The 14,938-nt window shown below is 41.4% G+C and overlaps 1 protein-coding gene across 1 annotated transcript in view; it reads right to left on the reverse strand.

The window, feature by feature from the left end:
* Nucleotides 1-9,123: 9,123 nt before the first annotated feature.
* Nucleotides 9,124-14,938, reverse strand: part of LOC126457823 (UDP-glucuronic acid decarboxylase 1) — a 70,352-nt gene continuing 64,537 nt past the window's right edge. The window contains exons 7-8 of the mRNA XM_050094451.1: nt 11,031-11,164; nt 9,124-9,730 (exon numbers count right to left, since the gene is read on the reverse strand). Coding sequence (XP_049950408.1) covers nt 9,608-9,730; nt 11,031-11,164 — 257 coding nt within the window. The 3' untranslated portion in view covers nt 9,124-9,607. The remainder of the gene's footprint in view (nt 9,731-11,030; nt 11,165-14,938) is intronic.

Raw genomic sequence — 14,938 nt, forward strand, 5'->3', positions numbered from 1 at the left:
TAAATTCAACTGGGAGGAGCAAACCACAGAACTGCTGAAGCATCTTAACAAATCTCTGTTTGCAATGCGAATTTGGTCAGACGTAGGGGATATAAAAATGAAAAAAGCTGGCATACTATGCTTACTTTCATTACATAATGTCATATGGGATTATTTTTTGGGGTAATTCATCAAGCCAAGCTAAAGTTTTCCGGGCACAAAAATGTGCAGTAAGAGTTATATGTGGTGTGAACTCGAGAACATCCTGCAGAAGCCTGTTTAGGGAACTAGGGATACTAACTACTGCTTCCCAATATATTTATTCCTTAATGAAATTTGTCATTAAAAATATATCACTTTTTCAAACCAACAGCTCAATTCATGGAATCAATACCAGAAATAAGAATAATCTTCACAAGGATTTAAAGTCACTTAGTCTTGTACAAAAAGGTGTGCATTATTCAGGAACACACATTTTCAGTAACTTGCCAGCAGCCATAAAAAGCTTAACAACCAATGAAATTCACTTTAAGAGAAGTCTAAAGGATTTATTGGTGGTCAACTCTTTCTACTCCATTGATGAATTCCTCAGTAAAACCAACTGATATATATATGCTCCATTCATTGACATATGTTCACGACACACTACAGATACGTAGCAAAACTCATAAAGTTTTGTTCGGCTGAAGCCGCACTTCAGGTTTCTGCCGCCAGAGCGCTCAAAAGCGCAGTGAGACAAAATGGCAACAGGAGCTGAGAAAGCGTACGTCGTGCTTGAAATCCACTCACATCAGTCAGTCATAACAGTGCAACGACACTTCAGGACGAAGTTCAACAAAGATCCACCAACTGCTAACTCCATTCGGCGATGGTATGCGCAGTTTAAAGCTTCTGGATGCCTCTGTAAGGGGAAATCAACGGGTCGGCCTGCAGTGAGCGAAGAAACGGTTGAACGCGTGCGGGCAAGTTTCACGCGTAGCCCGCAGAAGTCGACGAATAAAGCAAGCAGGGAGCTAAACGTACCACAACCGACGGTTTGGAAAATTTACGGAAAAGGCTAAAGCAGAAGCCTTACCGTTTACAATTGCTACAAGCCCTGACACCCGATGACAAAGTCAAACACTTTGAATTTTCGGCGCGGTTGCAACGGCTCATGGAAGAGGATGCGTTCAGTGCGAAACTTGTTTTCAGTGATGAAGCAACATTTTTTCTTAATGGTGAAGTGAACATACACAATGTGCGAATCTGGGCGGTAGAGAATCCTCATGCATTCGTGCAGCAAATTCGCAATTCACCAAAAGTTAACGTGTTTTGTGCAATCTCACGGTTTAAAGTTTACGGCCCCTTTTTCTTCTGCAAAAAAAACATTACAGGACACGTGTATCTGGACATGCTGGAAAATTGACTCATGCCACAACTGGAGACCGACAGCGCCGACTTCATCTTTCAACTGGATGGTGCTCCGCCGCACTTCCATCATGATGTTCGGCATTTATTAAGCAGCAGATTGGAAAACCGATGGATCGGTCGTGGTGGAGATCATGATCAGCAATTCATGTCATGGCCTCCACGCTCTCCCGACTTAACACCATGCGATTTCTTTCTGTGGGGTTATGTGAAAGTTTCAGGGTTTAAACCTCCTCTACCAAGAAACGTGCCAGAACTGCGAGCTCGCATCAACGATGCTTTCGAATTCATAGATGGGGACATGCTGCGCCGAGTGTAGGAGGAACTTGATTATCGGCTTGATGTCTGCCGAATAACTAAAGGGGCACATATCGAACATCTGTAAATGCCTAAATAAACTTTTTGAGTTTTTGTATGTGTGTGCAAAGCATTGTGAAAATATCTCAAATAATAAAGTTATTGTAGAGCTGTGAAATCGCTTCAATTATATATATATATATATATATATATATATATATATATATATATATATATATAAAAAAAACAAAGATGATGTGACTTACCAAATGAAAGTGCTGGCAGGTCGACAGACACACAAACAAACACAAACATACACACAAAATTCAAGCTTTCGCAACAAACCGTTGCCTCATCAGGAAAGAGGGAAGGAGAGGGAAAGACGAAAGGAAGTGGGTTTTAAGGGAGAGGGTAAGGAGTCATTCCAATCCCGGGTGCGAAAAGACTTACCTTCGGGGGAAAAAAGGACGGGTATACACTCGCACACACACACACACACACACACACACACACACACACACACACACACACACAAAAAAAAAAAAAAAAAAAAAAAAATATATATATATATATATATATATATATATATATATATATATATATATATATATATATATATATATATATATATATATATTTTACCTTAGCCAGCTTCATCCTGACCCACAACTTCTTCACTTTTGAAGGCCAGACATACCAACAACTAAAGGGAACAGCCATGAGTACCAGGATGGCCCCCTCGAACGCCAACCTATTCATGGGTCGCTTAGAGGAAGCCTTCTTGGTCACCCAGGCCTGCCAACCCAAAGTTTGGTACAGATTTGTTGATGACATCTTCATGATCTGGACTCACAGCGAAGAAGAACTCCAGAATTTCCTCTCCAACCTCAACTCCTTTGGTTCCATCAGATTCACCTGGTCCTACTCCATATCCCATGCCACTTTCCTTGACGTTGACCTCCATCTGTCCAATGGCCAGCTTCACACGTCCGTCCACATCAAACCCACCAACAAGCAACAGTACCTCCATTATGACAGCTGCCACCCATTCCACAACAAACGGTCCCTTCCCTACAGCCTAGGTCTTCGTGGCAAACGAATCTGCTCCAGTCCGGAATCCCTGAACCATTACACCAACAACCTGACAACAGCTTTCGCATCCCGCAACTACCCTCCCGACCTAGTACAGAAGCAAATAACCAGAGCCACTTCCTCATCCCCTCAAACCCAGAATCCCCCACAGAAGAACCACAAAAGTGCCTCACTTGTGACAGGATACTTTCCGGGACTGGACCAGACTCTGAATGTGGCTCTCCAACAGGGATACGACTTCCTCAAATCCTGCCCTGAAATGAGATCCATCCTTCATGAAATCCTCCCCACTCCACCAAGAGTGTCTTTCCGCCGTCCACCTAACCTTCGTAACCTGTTAGTTCATCCCTATGAAATCCCCAAACCACCTTCCCTACCCTCTGGCTCCTATCCTTGTAACCGCCCCCGGTGTAAAACCTGTCCCATGCACCCTCCTACCACCACCTACTCCAGTCCTGTAACCTGGAAGGTGTACACGATCAAAGGCAGAGCCACACGTGAAAGCACCCACGTGATTTACCAACTGACCTGCCTACACTGTGATGCATTCTTTGTGGGAATGACCAGCAACAAACTGTCCATTCGCATGAATGGACACAGGCAGACAGTGTTTGTTGGTAATGAGGATCACCCCGTGGCTAAACATGCCTTGGTGCACGGCCAGCACATCTTGGCACAGTGTTACACCGTCCGGGTTATCTGGATACTTCCCACCAACACCAACCTATCCGAACTCCGGAGATGGGAACTTGCCCTTCAGTATATCCTCTCTTCTCGTCATCTGCCAGGCCTCAATCTCCGCTAATTTCAAGTTGCCGCCACTCATACCTCACCTGTCTTTCAACAACTTCTTTGCCTCTACACTTCTGCCTCGACTGACATCTCTGCCCAAACTCTTTGTCTTTTAAATATGTCTGCTTGTGTCTGTATGTGTGGATGGATATGTGCGTGAGTGCGAGTGTATACCTGTCCTTTTTCCCCCTAAGGTAAGTCTTTCCACTCCCGGGATTGGAATGACTCCTTACCCTCTCCCTTAAAACCCACTTCCTTTCGTCTTCCCCTCTTTCCTGATGAGGCAACAGTTTGTTGCGAAAGCTTGAATTTTGTGTGTATGTTTGTGTTTGTTTGTGTGTCTAACGACCTGCCAGCACTTTCGTTCGGTAAGTCACCTCATCTTTGTTTTTATTTATAATTTTTCCCACGTGGAATGTTTCACTCTATTATATTGATATCATTAATTTGAATCCAACAATTACGTTTGTTGTTGTCACTGTTGCATTTCGAAATCTTTTCTGTCGTCTTATTTTCCTCTTTCTGTTTTTGTCAGTAGTTTCACTTTGTATTCACCTTCTCCTTTTTACCGTAATCTGCTATACTATTTTATCCCGCCTATATATACTAAATAATACGTTACCCACTTCCAAACCATAACCAAACAAATTTTTTTTTGCCGCTTTCAGCACTACCGCCGCTATAATATCCACCGTTTCTAGTTCACAAACAGCTCCTTTCACCTTTTAAACAACCATTTCGGCCAGTTCTAATAACTTTCGCTTTATTTCCATTTCCGTTTTTCCCACATCACTTATAATTTTTAGCCGCTTCCCAAAGGTTTTAACGTCATTATTTCTTCGTCAGACAATTGTTAGCCTCATTTTCATAATCTGCCACCACAATACCACTCCTTTTAATATACTACATGCAGTTTTTTCGAAATTTTCCCGAATTTCTCCGTCCTGTAACGTGTTTTGGCGGCAACACAACCACCTAACCTTTATGCACATCGTTGTCTATCAAACCAAGTCCAACATAGCCCAGCTGTAACCAACACCTTTTCGCCTTTTTTCATTCCAGATCTCCAGTTACTTTCCGGTTCACCTTTATCTCTCCCCATATATTTTTATTTTCATTTTCATTTCACCTCATGTTACACTTTCCACCTTCTAATACCATGTCACCCTCACAACACCCCCACAACGACCCCTTTAAGTTTTATTTACATTCCCTCCGCAAACATGCCTTCGCCCTAGCCAGATTACGCTCCCATATTCTATTTTCTCAGGCTTGTCTGACATTTGGCATCACCCCCAAAGGCCTCACACTTAAAGTTCCCATCTCTGGCTGCAACCCTTCCTTCCATAAGTCCCTATACCAGTTCCAAACTGAACAATCCATTGCCCTCACCCACCTAATCCTTCACCTACACGTCAACTCCTATCCTTAATAAAAGTCCTTAATCTTTCCTCTCCCACATCCACACCGGCTGTTCAGAGCATCCTCCTACAGGCCAACCGTAAATTAGAACAGCATGCCACCCTCCACCTCAAAAAACTATCCAATCTCCTGGTTTCCCACCTCCGGAAAGGCTACTCACTCACCCTTCACAACCTTTCCAGCAAACCTCAACCTCCTCTCATTGCACACAAACCCAGTCTCTCCCATCTACTCAATCTCCCACTTCCAGCTCCACTCCCTCCAAAACCTCAAAATTCCGATCAACACAATCTGGAACCACAACACCCTAATTCAGTAGTTAACCTTTCCTCCAAACCTCTCTCCCAATCCGAAACCTCTGTCCTATCCAAAGGCCTCACCTTCAGCCCCACTCCCAGATTCAACCAGACAGCCCTCGTCAAAGATTTACTGTCCTACACTCGTACTCTCTGCTGGAAGTATCACTTTGCCACGAGGAAAAATGATCCTAATCCTACTCCTAATGATCCGACTCCCCAAGACACCATCCAAATTGAACCCTGCCTGGAACAGTTCCATCCTCCATCACAGCGGGACCCACCTCCTCTTCCTCAAAATCACCCTCTCCAAACCTTCCAGGAATTTCTGACTTCCAGCCTTGCATCTCAATCCTTCTTAAAAAACCTTAATCCTACACCCAACATCACCACTGCTGAAGCCCAGGCTATCCGTGATCTGAAGGCTGACCGATCCATTGTCATTCTTCCGGCAGACAAGGGTTCCACGACCGTGGTACTTGATCGTCGGGAGTATGTGGCTGAGGGACTGCGTCAGCTTTCAGACAACACCACATACAAAGTTTGCCAAGGTAACCCCATCCCCGATGCCCAGGCGGAGCTTCAAGGAATCCTCAGAACCTTAGGCCCCCTGCAAAACCTTTCACCTGACTCCATCAACCTCCTGACCCCACCGACACCCCGCACCCCTGCCTTCTACCTTCTTCCTAAAATCCACAAACCTATATCATCCCGGCCGCCCCATTGTAGCTGGTTACCAAGCCCCCACAGAACGTATCTCTGCCTACGTAGATCAACACCTTCAACCCATTACATGCAGTCTCCCATCCTTCATCAAAGACACCAACCACTTCCTTGAACGCCTGGAATCCTTACCCAATCTGTTACCCCCGGAAACCATCCTTGTAACCATTGATGCCACGTCCTTATACACAAATATTCCGCACGTCCAGGGCCTCGCTGCGATGGAGCATTTCCTTTCACGCCGATCACCTGCCACCCTACCTAAAACCTCTTTCCTCATTACCTTAGCCAGCTTCATCCTGACCCACAACTTCTTCACTTTTGAAGGCCAGACATACCAACAATTAAAGGGAACAGCCATGGGTACCAGGATGGCCCCCTCGTACGCCAACCTATTCATGGGTCGCTTAGAGGAAGCCTTCTTGGTTACCCAAGTCTGCCAACCCAAAGTTTGGTACAGATTTATTGATGACATCTTCATGATCTGGACTCAGAGTGAAGAAGAACTCCAGAATTTCCTCTCCAACCTCAACTCCTTTGGTTCCATCAGATTCACCTGGTCCTACTCCATATCCCATGCCACTTTTCCTTGACGTTGACCTCCATCTGTCCAATGGCCAACTTCACACGTCCGTCCACATCAAACCCACCAACAAGCAACAGTACCTCCATTATGACAGCTGCCACCAATTCCACATCAAACGGTCCCTTCCCTACAGCCTAGGTCTTCGTGGCAAACGAATCTGCTCCAGTCCGGAATCCCTGAATCATTACACCAACAACCTGACAACAGCTTTCGCATCCCGCAACTACCCTCCCGACCTGGTACAGAAGCAAATAACCAGAGCCATTTCCTCATCCCCTCAAACCCAGAATCCCCCACAGAAGAACCACAAAAGTGCCTCACTTGTGACAGGATACTTTCCCGGACTGGACCAGACTCTGAATGTGGCTCTCCAGCAGGGATACGACTTCCTCAAATCCTGCCCTGAAATGAGATCCATCCTTCATGAAATCCTCCCCACTCCGCCAAGAGTGTCTTTCCGCCGCCCACCTAACCTTCGTAACCTGTTAGTTCATCCCTATGAAATCCCCAAACCACCTTCCCTACCCTCTGGTTCCTATCCTTGTAACCGCCCCCGATGCAAAACCTGTCCCATGCACCCTCCCACCACCACCTACTCCAGTCCTGTAACCCGTAAGGTGTACACGATCAAAGGCAGAGCCACGTGTGAAAGCACCCACGTGATTTACCAACTGACCTGCCTACACTGTGATGCATTCTATGTGGGAATGACCAGCAACAAACTGTCCATTCGCATGAATGGACACAGGCAGACAGTGTTTGTTGGTAATGAGGATCACCCTGTGGCTAAACATGCCTTGGTGCACAGCCAGCACACCTTGGCACAGTGTTACACCGTCCGGGTTATCTGGGTACTTCCCACCAACACCAACCTATCCGAACTCCGGAGATGGGAACTTGCCCTTCAGTATATCCTCTCTTCTCGTCATCCGCCAGGCCTCAATCTCCGCTAATTTCAAGTTGCCGCCACTCATACCTCACCTGTCTTTTCAACAACTTCTTTGCCTCTACACTTCTGCCTCGACTGACATCTCTGCCCAAACTCTTTGTCTTTAAATATGTCTGCTTGTGTCTGTATGTGTGGATGGATATGTGCGTGTGTGCGAGTGTATACCTGTCCTTTTTTCCCCCTAAGGTAAGTCTTTCCGCTCCCGGGATTGGAATGACTCCTTACCCTCTCCCTTAAAACCCACTTCCTTTCGTCTTCCCCTCTCCTTCCCTCTTTCCTGATGAGGCAACAGTTTGTTGCGAAAGCTTGAATTTTGTGTGTATGTTTGTGTGTCTATCGACCTGCCAGCGCTTTTGTTCGGTAAGTCACCTCATCTTTGTTTTTATATATAATTTTTCCCACGTGGAATGTTTCCTTCTATTATATATATATATATATATATATATATATATATATATATATATATATATATATATATATATATATATATATATATATATATATATATAGTTATAATAAAGGGAAACATTCCACGTAGGAAAAATATGTCTAAAAACAAAGATGATGTGACTTACCAAATGAAAGTGCTGGCAGGTCGACCTGCCAGCACTTTCATTTGGTAAGTCACATCATATATATATATATATATATATATAAAATAGAAATAAACATTCTACATGGGAAATATAAATAAAAAACAAAGATTCCATGACTTACCAAACGTGAAAGCGCTGGTAGACATGCACAATAAAAAAAAAACACACACAAACACACACACAAAATTTCAAGCTTTCGCAACCCACGGTTGCTTCGTCAGGAAAGAGGGAAGGAGAGGGAAAGATGAAAGGATGTGGGTTTTAAAGGAGAGGGTAAGGAGTCATTCCAATCCCGGGAGCGGAAAGACTTACCTTAGGGGGAAAAAAGGACAGATATACACTCGCGCGCACGCGCGCCCACACACACACACACACACACACACACACACACACACACACACACACACACACACACACACATATCCGTCCACACATATACAGACACGAGCAGGCATATTTCAGACTTATTTCATACATTTTAAATGATACAATCAACCATGCTCATACTTTTATGGCAACTGGCAGCGAAATATGATGACTGAACAAGTGACACTTCCTCACAATGTGATACTGTTTACCCTTGTTTCTTGCAAGTTCAACTTTCAAGTGCTTTCATCCAAACCAATGCACAAGAAGCTTTGCCTCCCATTAATGTCTACATCGACCATTATGTTATAATTGACATTGCAGAACTATAAAATGATTACTCAGAATGGGGCTCCATGCAATTATTCACAGTATCTCTTCAATTCTGAATCACTGTTAATTTTTTGTGTACCATTAACCCTATTCCACCACAAACACTTCATTTTCTGCACGCATGGAACAGAATACAGGGTGCAGTTAACGTATGAATCAGATAGACCTATGGACCCTTTTTGTTTTGCAAGATCACTATCCTCAGTAATACATCTCAAAACACACAAAGTAAAACAGGAATTATACAACATAAAGGCGCCAATAACAAACAGTTATTGTTATGTGATGGTCGCAGTGCCAGCACCAATGATATATTAATTCTGTACAAGTAACAAACTTTATGTACATAACATGTAACAACAATATACCACACATTTACATATATTACACATAAATTATTTAAAAACTTTGAGATCACAATGCAACACTTCTTGTATCACAGTTACCTAAAGGATTAAAAAGACACTATGGCTACATAAAAAACCTGTGAAACCAAAAAAAAAAGGAAGGACTCCATCACACTCTGTAAATAAAGACACAGAAGTCTTCCAGAAGTTCTGCAACTTTGAAACTGAACTACACAATACACATTGTGTTGGTACTATAACTTAAATCTGCAGAAAAAAGTGTCATAGAACAGCAACAATATTTTATAAAAATATATCAAGTATCTCTCTATGTAACATTGTCAAAGAGGAAAGGCACATTATTTAAAAGAAATCTCTAACTTGAGGAAAGACTTTAAGATGACACCATGACGTCTGAATCATTATACATGAGGAATTCGCATTCTTTTCTCAGGCGCAAACATGTTGCGTTCAGAATGGCTTGCTCTCTGCAATTCTTTCCTAAAGTACTCAATTGTCTTACGAAGTCCTACCTCCAAAGGCACCTGTAAAAGTCAAAGTTCTGTTATTAGAACATTACATGACACTGAAACATAAAACAAATGGTTTCTATATTGTCTCTTATGTTTTTTTCAGTCATTCTTTGGAAAACTGAAAATTTCTTAGAGGAAATATTTTCGACATACGTCCAACATACTGAATACAGAATAAAATCCTGCAAAAAGGGGTAGGATTGAAACGACACACTCAATTTTAATTTCGGTCATGACAAATTCCCCTTCTATGCAAGAGTAGCCTCAATTAAGTCCTATAGTTCAAAATGCAATAAATATCACTGGCTTAACAAATGAACACTGTATCAATTATGTCAACTCAGTATGTGATAAGAGGAATAGCATTCAGATTGTCCCAACTATGCTGAACATAAATCAGACTGAGGTTAGGTGCACAACAGTAAAAATTAAAACATTTTCTTCTCCTTCAATGTCCATTTGTCTTTCTCTTAATTCTGAATAGATTTGTTATCGAGACCCAAAATTAATGTAAGACATAATAGTGGTTTGCATAATCGTGCCAAAGTGGATCAAAATTTGTGTAAACACAATAGTGTTAAACTTCCACCACACATTCCTAATGAGCTCTTAAAATAAAGGCTAAAGCAAATGATATTGAAGTCTCACTACACAAAACCATTTGTTGAAGTCTTGTCTACCAAGAGTGGTATACAATAAATATCATTAACAATTGTAGTGACGTTTACAGAAGAAAACCCCTCTTCTTGTTACCAAACATAGCTGTGTAAAAAAATAAGAATACTGAGAAGTTTTGAAAATCATAATGACTGAAACTCACAGAAATCTTCATTCTGCAATTTTGTGATCTGATACCTTGCAATTGTCTAGGCGATAGTGTGCAGTAGTGCAAAGACCTTTCACACTATCAAGATACATAAAAAATAAATGTATTTGTTTTGCTACAATAATACTGGGAGGTGTATGCTGATTTTGAAGGCAATATTGAGGAAGTAATGCCATTACAGAACTTATTGTGCTAAATTATGTTTGAGAGGCTGCAACTATAATTTACTCCTAGTTGCTCTGTTTGATGCCTATTCTAATTCAAATGAGGACGACTTCTTTTCATTTCTGTCATTGGAATGACACTTTACCATCAACTGAAGTTAACCTTTTTTATCAGTTCTATTTCGTATTACGTACCATTTCCATTACAACTTAATACTGTAGCAACACAGATTGAAAAACCTACCACACCTGCAGTATCATTCAGTTTTTCTGAACAGAAACCAACAGAGAAACATTTCACATTCATCTCTTTAAAACTCACTTTGGGTTCCCATGAAAGATATTGTCGTGCTCTTGATATGTCAGGTTTTCTTCTCTGTGGATCATCCTCCACTGCTGCAACCTGTTTTATGTGACTTGGACCTCCAACCAGGTCTTTTATCATAACTGCAAACTCTGAAATCACAGCAAAATTGTGTGTGTCATTAACAGCCAGTTTCTGATAAAGAGCATGCTTATGAACAAATTTAAGTATCAATTTATCTATTTTTGTTAGAAATGAAACTATATGCTTCTGCTGTTATATAGGTTCTTTGCTGCCGTTTTTCATGTATGTAGTGTGCCAATATCCGTGCTAGAATATAACGCCGTCTTGGCCAGCACTACCTTATTTCAATGATGCAGTTCAATGGGTGGTTCATGGTAAGAACTATGATATACAAAGCACCTAATAGTCATATCAAAGGAAAAAGTTAAGCTATATTGGGTCACAGCATACTTGATACGTGTAATTTTATAACAGTGTGTGCGCTGTGTGTTGTTGTTTCCCTCTGTTACATGGGTTCAAGGATGCTGGAGCAATGTGGCAGACTTGCTATAACAAGGTACGGTGACACTGAAAGCTGGTCACCATGCATGCGAAACCAAAGGCTGTGCCAAGCTGAACATCGTCGTTGGGACAGGTATCGTACTGTATTATAATGTACTGCACAAAGGAAAAAAAGAGAGAAAGTTTTGAATGATCTTAACTCATGTATCAGTTGTTGCCTGGTTGTCTTCACAGCATTAAGTTGCACTCATATGTGTGAGCAACCATAGTTTCTGTTATTACGTTGACGATACAAACATATTATGATGAATGAATAGAAACTGAACAGGAGATGTTATCAATGGAAATATAAAACCTGTGTTGATAACTGATTTGTTACAAGAGTGTTTTTGCTATATGCTCATCATGTTAAATCTCATCCAGATCATGTTATTGAACAAAAGCCTTATTCATTAATTGAGGTGCAATTAAGAAAAAGGGAAACGGATTACCTTTGAGACATGATTTTCAGGGAAGTGAGTTTGGGTATTGGGGCCAGTATTAACATCCGCGATCAATTCTGAAAAGTTATCACATGCTCTTTAAGTGATCTACAGTTTCATACGTGAAAAGGCGCCATAATTTTTGACACTGACATAACACTAGCTCAGAGATATGGATTACACAGTTGTGCTCATGACTGATTAGTTCATGTGCTAATATCGCTGGTTGTCTGAGCATCGGACAACAACAACTGTATGATGCACTGCGAAAAATATGTTACTGCCTGCAATTACAAACGGATTCATTTGTCACAGTTATGCAATTAATGCCCGATAGTCCTATTCAATAAGAACCTGCTACGATAATGTATTTCTTTGGAAGAGGTGATGGTGATATCAACCCAATCAGTTATGGTGCAACTGTTTCCAGCAGTCTTGTAAAGTTAAGGCCTCACAGGATAAGTTTATTAGTCAGTTTGATGACTAGAAAGCTGCTAAGAGCATTGAAAGACTGAAGCAGTCAACATAGAGCATCAGAGTTGCTAATATCGATGGAAAGGTATTGTTATTAACAAATTACATGGAAAGACCGATGACAGACACAACAAAGAAATAGTATGTACATGTCGACCTGCCGCATCTATTCTCATTCATGTGTGTGTTCTATGGTACCCAGTGCAACCCGTAAACACATTTTGCTAAAAAAGAAAGGAAAAGAAAAGAAGAAGAAAAAGAAAAAGAGGAAGTAAGTTCAGTGATCCAACTGAAGCCGAAATTATGGCATTAATTTCATTACCTCTGAAAGAAAAACTGAAAGGATGATAAAACTAGAATATGTGGCAGTTTGTTATGAAAATATATCTTCAGCACAAAAAGCTATGGGATGTGTTGTTTCCGCATAAAATCAAGCAGCGGCATGTCGGCCTGAACAGTACAGCAGAGAAGGCTGTGACATGACATCAGCCAACAGAACGCTAAGACAACACCACGACAGGAGTGGCACCTATATGAAGAGAATATAAGCACCACCCCAGCTAGACTCGGCCGCACTAGAAGACAAGGTGTGACTTGTGATCTATATTAATTGCTTGCATGGAAATTGTATATATCGAAGGACATTGAATATTTGCATGTCGCCAATTGCTTGTGGTAAGTCACAGTATATAAAAGTTAAGTACTGTCAATTCAACCTATTTTAATAAACTCTATAAATAAGATTTGCTTGAATGTTGTCTGGCTATCGGAGGAAACAGCTCCTTAGGCGCCATATTTAGACGAGTGGACAGGGTCCCACCTGTGTCTGGGTGAAATAAAGGACAATTCAAATGTGCAAGATGCTAGAGCAAAAATAATATTGTCAGTTGCCCCAGAAATTTACATACACATGCAATATACATCTACAAATGAAGCAAGGGACAAATTAAAACAAGTATACAAATACTTCAGATTTCAGAGAAGAATCTGTTAGTTGACTACACTCCTCCCAATATAGATGGAGAACATTACGCCAGCAGAAGAATATGCATACAAAGCAATTCCCACTTCTAAGTTAAATGCTTTGAATTTTAAAGTGAAAGATGAGTGGGTAGTGCGCATTTTATTGGCTGAACTGCATGATGACTACAAACCAATAATCATGAGCCTAACGAATTCCAATATATCAAAAACTGGAGACACTATTAAAACTAAATTGTTGCTGGAAGAGGAAGACGAATAGCATTGCCCCTCAACGAACAGACACACAGCTCTTCAAGTAAATGAGAAAGATAATAGAAACTTTGTACACAATTCCTCCAAGGGACTGAACTGCCATAACTGTAATAAGTATCATCATATTGAAAGAAATTGTCGCAGCATAACCAAGGCAAGTAGCAAGTCATTCGAAGGGACTTCAAATTACAAGATATTCTTCTCTCATCGTCTGCAACAAGTGTTGATGGCCTATGGGGCAGGGATGTGCGGTTGACAGCTGCACAGCTAGCCAATCAGTGCTCAGCCACTATCATATTTGAGCATTCTATCTTGTTTTACATATGCAAACCTTCAACTGACTGATTTCTGTGGTATTGCTGTATGTTCTGTGAGCTTTGCCCAGGTGGCTGAAACCCAAGTAAGTTCCAAGTGTTTCACAAACAGGTAAGCAGCCTTATTTTTAAAGTGTGCTCATTCTTCAAATGTGAAACAGATTCAGGCAATCCAGTTTTCAAGGTTGCCGAGGTGCAGGGTCACACTGCAGCAGCATGTGGCAATATTGGTTTACGAAGTGCCAGGCAAATTGTCGAAAGACCAAGACGACTCGGCAGGCAACTGGAAATGTGGTATTTCGGCCCAGGAAAGAAACATACAATGCCAAAGCAGGTAATAAAAATCTACAACTTCAATAAGATATTTTAAGTCAAAAAGTTTTCAAATTTTATGAAAGGTGCAAGTTCCCCATGGCAGTGAAATTGCTCACTGCTGTGTGTGAAGCTACTGAGTTTGAAGGAAGTACAAGGTCAATACATAGAATACTGAAGAACATGGGATCGCAATATGTAATGACTGACAGAAACTGTTAATGCTGCATAGTGATGTTATTGCTGCTAGGATGATGTTTCTAAGAACAATGCATGAAGTCAGATCAAAAGGAACATCAACTGCATATTACTTGGGCGAGACTTGGGTAATCGAAACCACACTAGAAGTTTTATTTGACTAACAGACGGACAAGGTGGCTTTGCACTGGTTCTGCTGCTACCATATTTGTGCCTCCAAGTAAGTTGAAGTTCCAATCAAAATCGAAAACCAACTCCGATTCTCATTCTGAAATGAATAGAGAAACATTTTAAGAATAGTTTCAGAATCAACTGTCGCCTTATTTGCATCCAGGTGAGAACACCTTGCATTCCTGCTGCTGATAAACTGAACACAGTGTTCATT

The sequence above is a fragment of the Schistocerca serialis genome, chromosome 2 (genome assembly GCF_023864345.2).
Source record: "Schistocerca serialis cubense isolate TAMUIC-IGC-003099 chromosome 2, iqSchSeri2.2, whole genome shotgun sequence".
Classification (NCBI taxonomy): Eukaryota; Metazoa; Arthropoda; class Insecta; order Orthoptera; family Acrididae; genus Schistocerca; species Schistocerca serialis.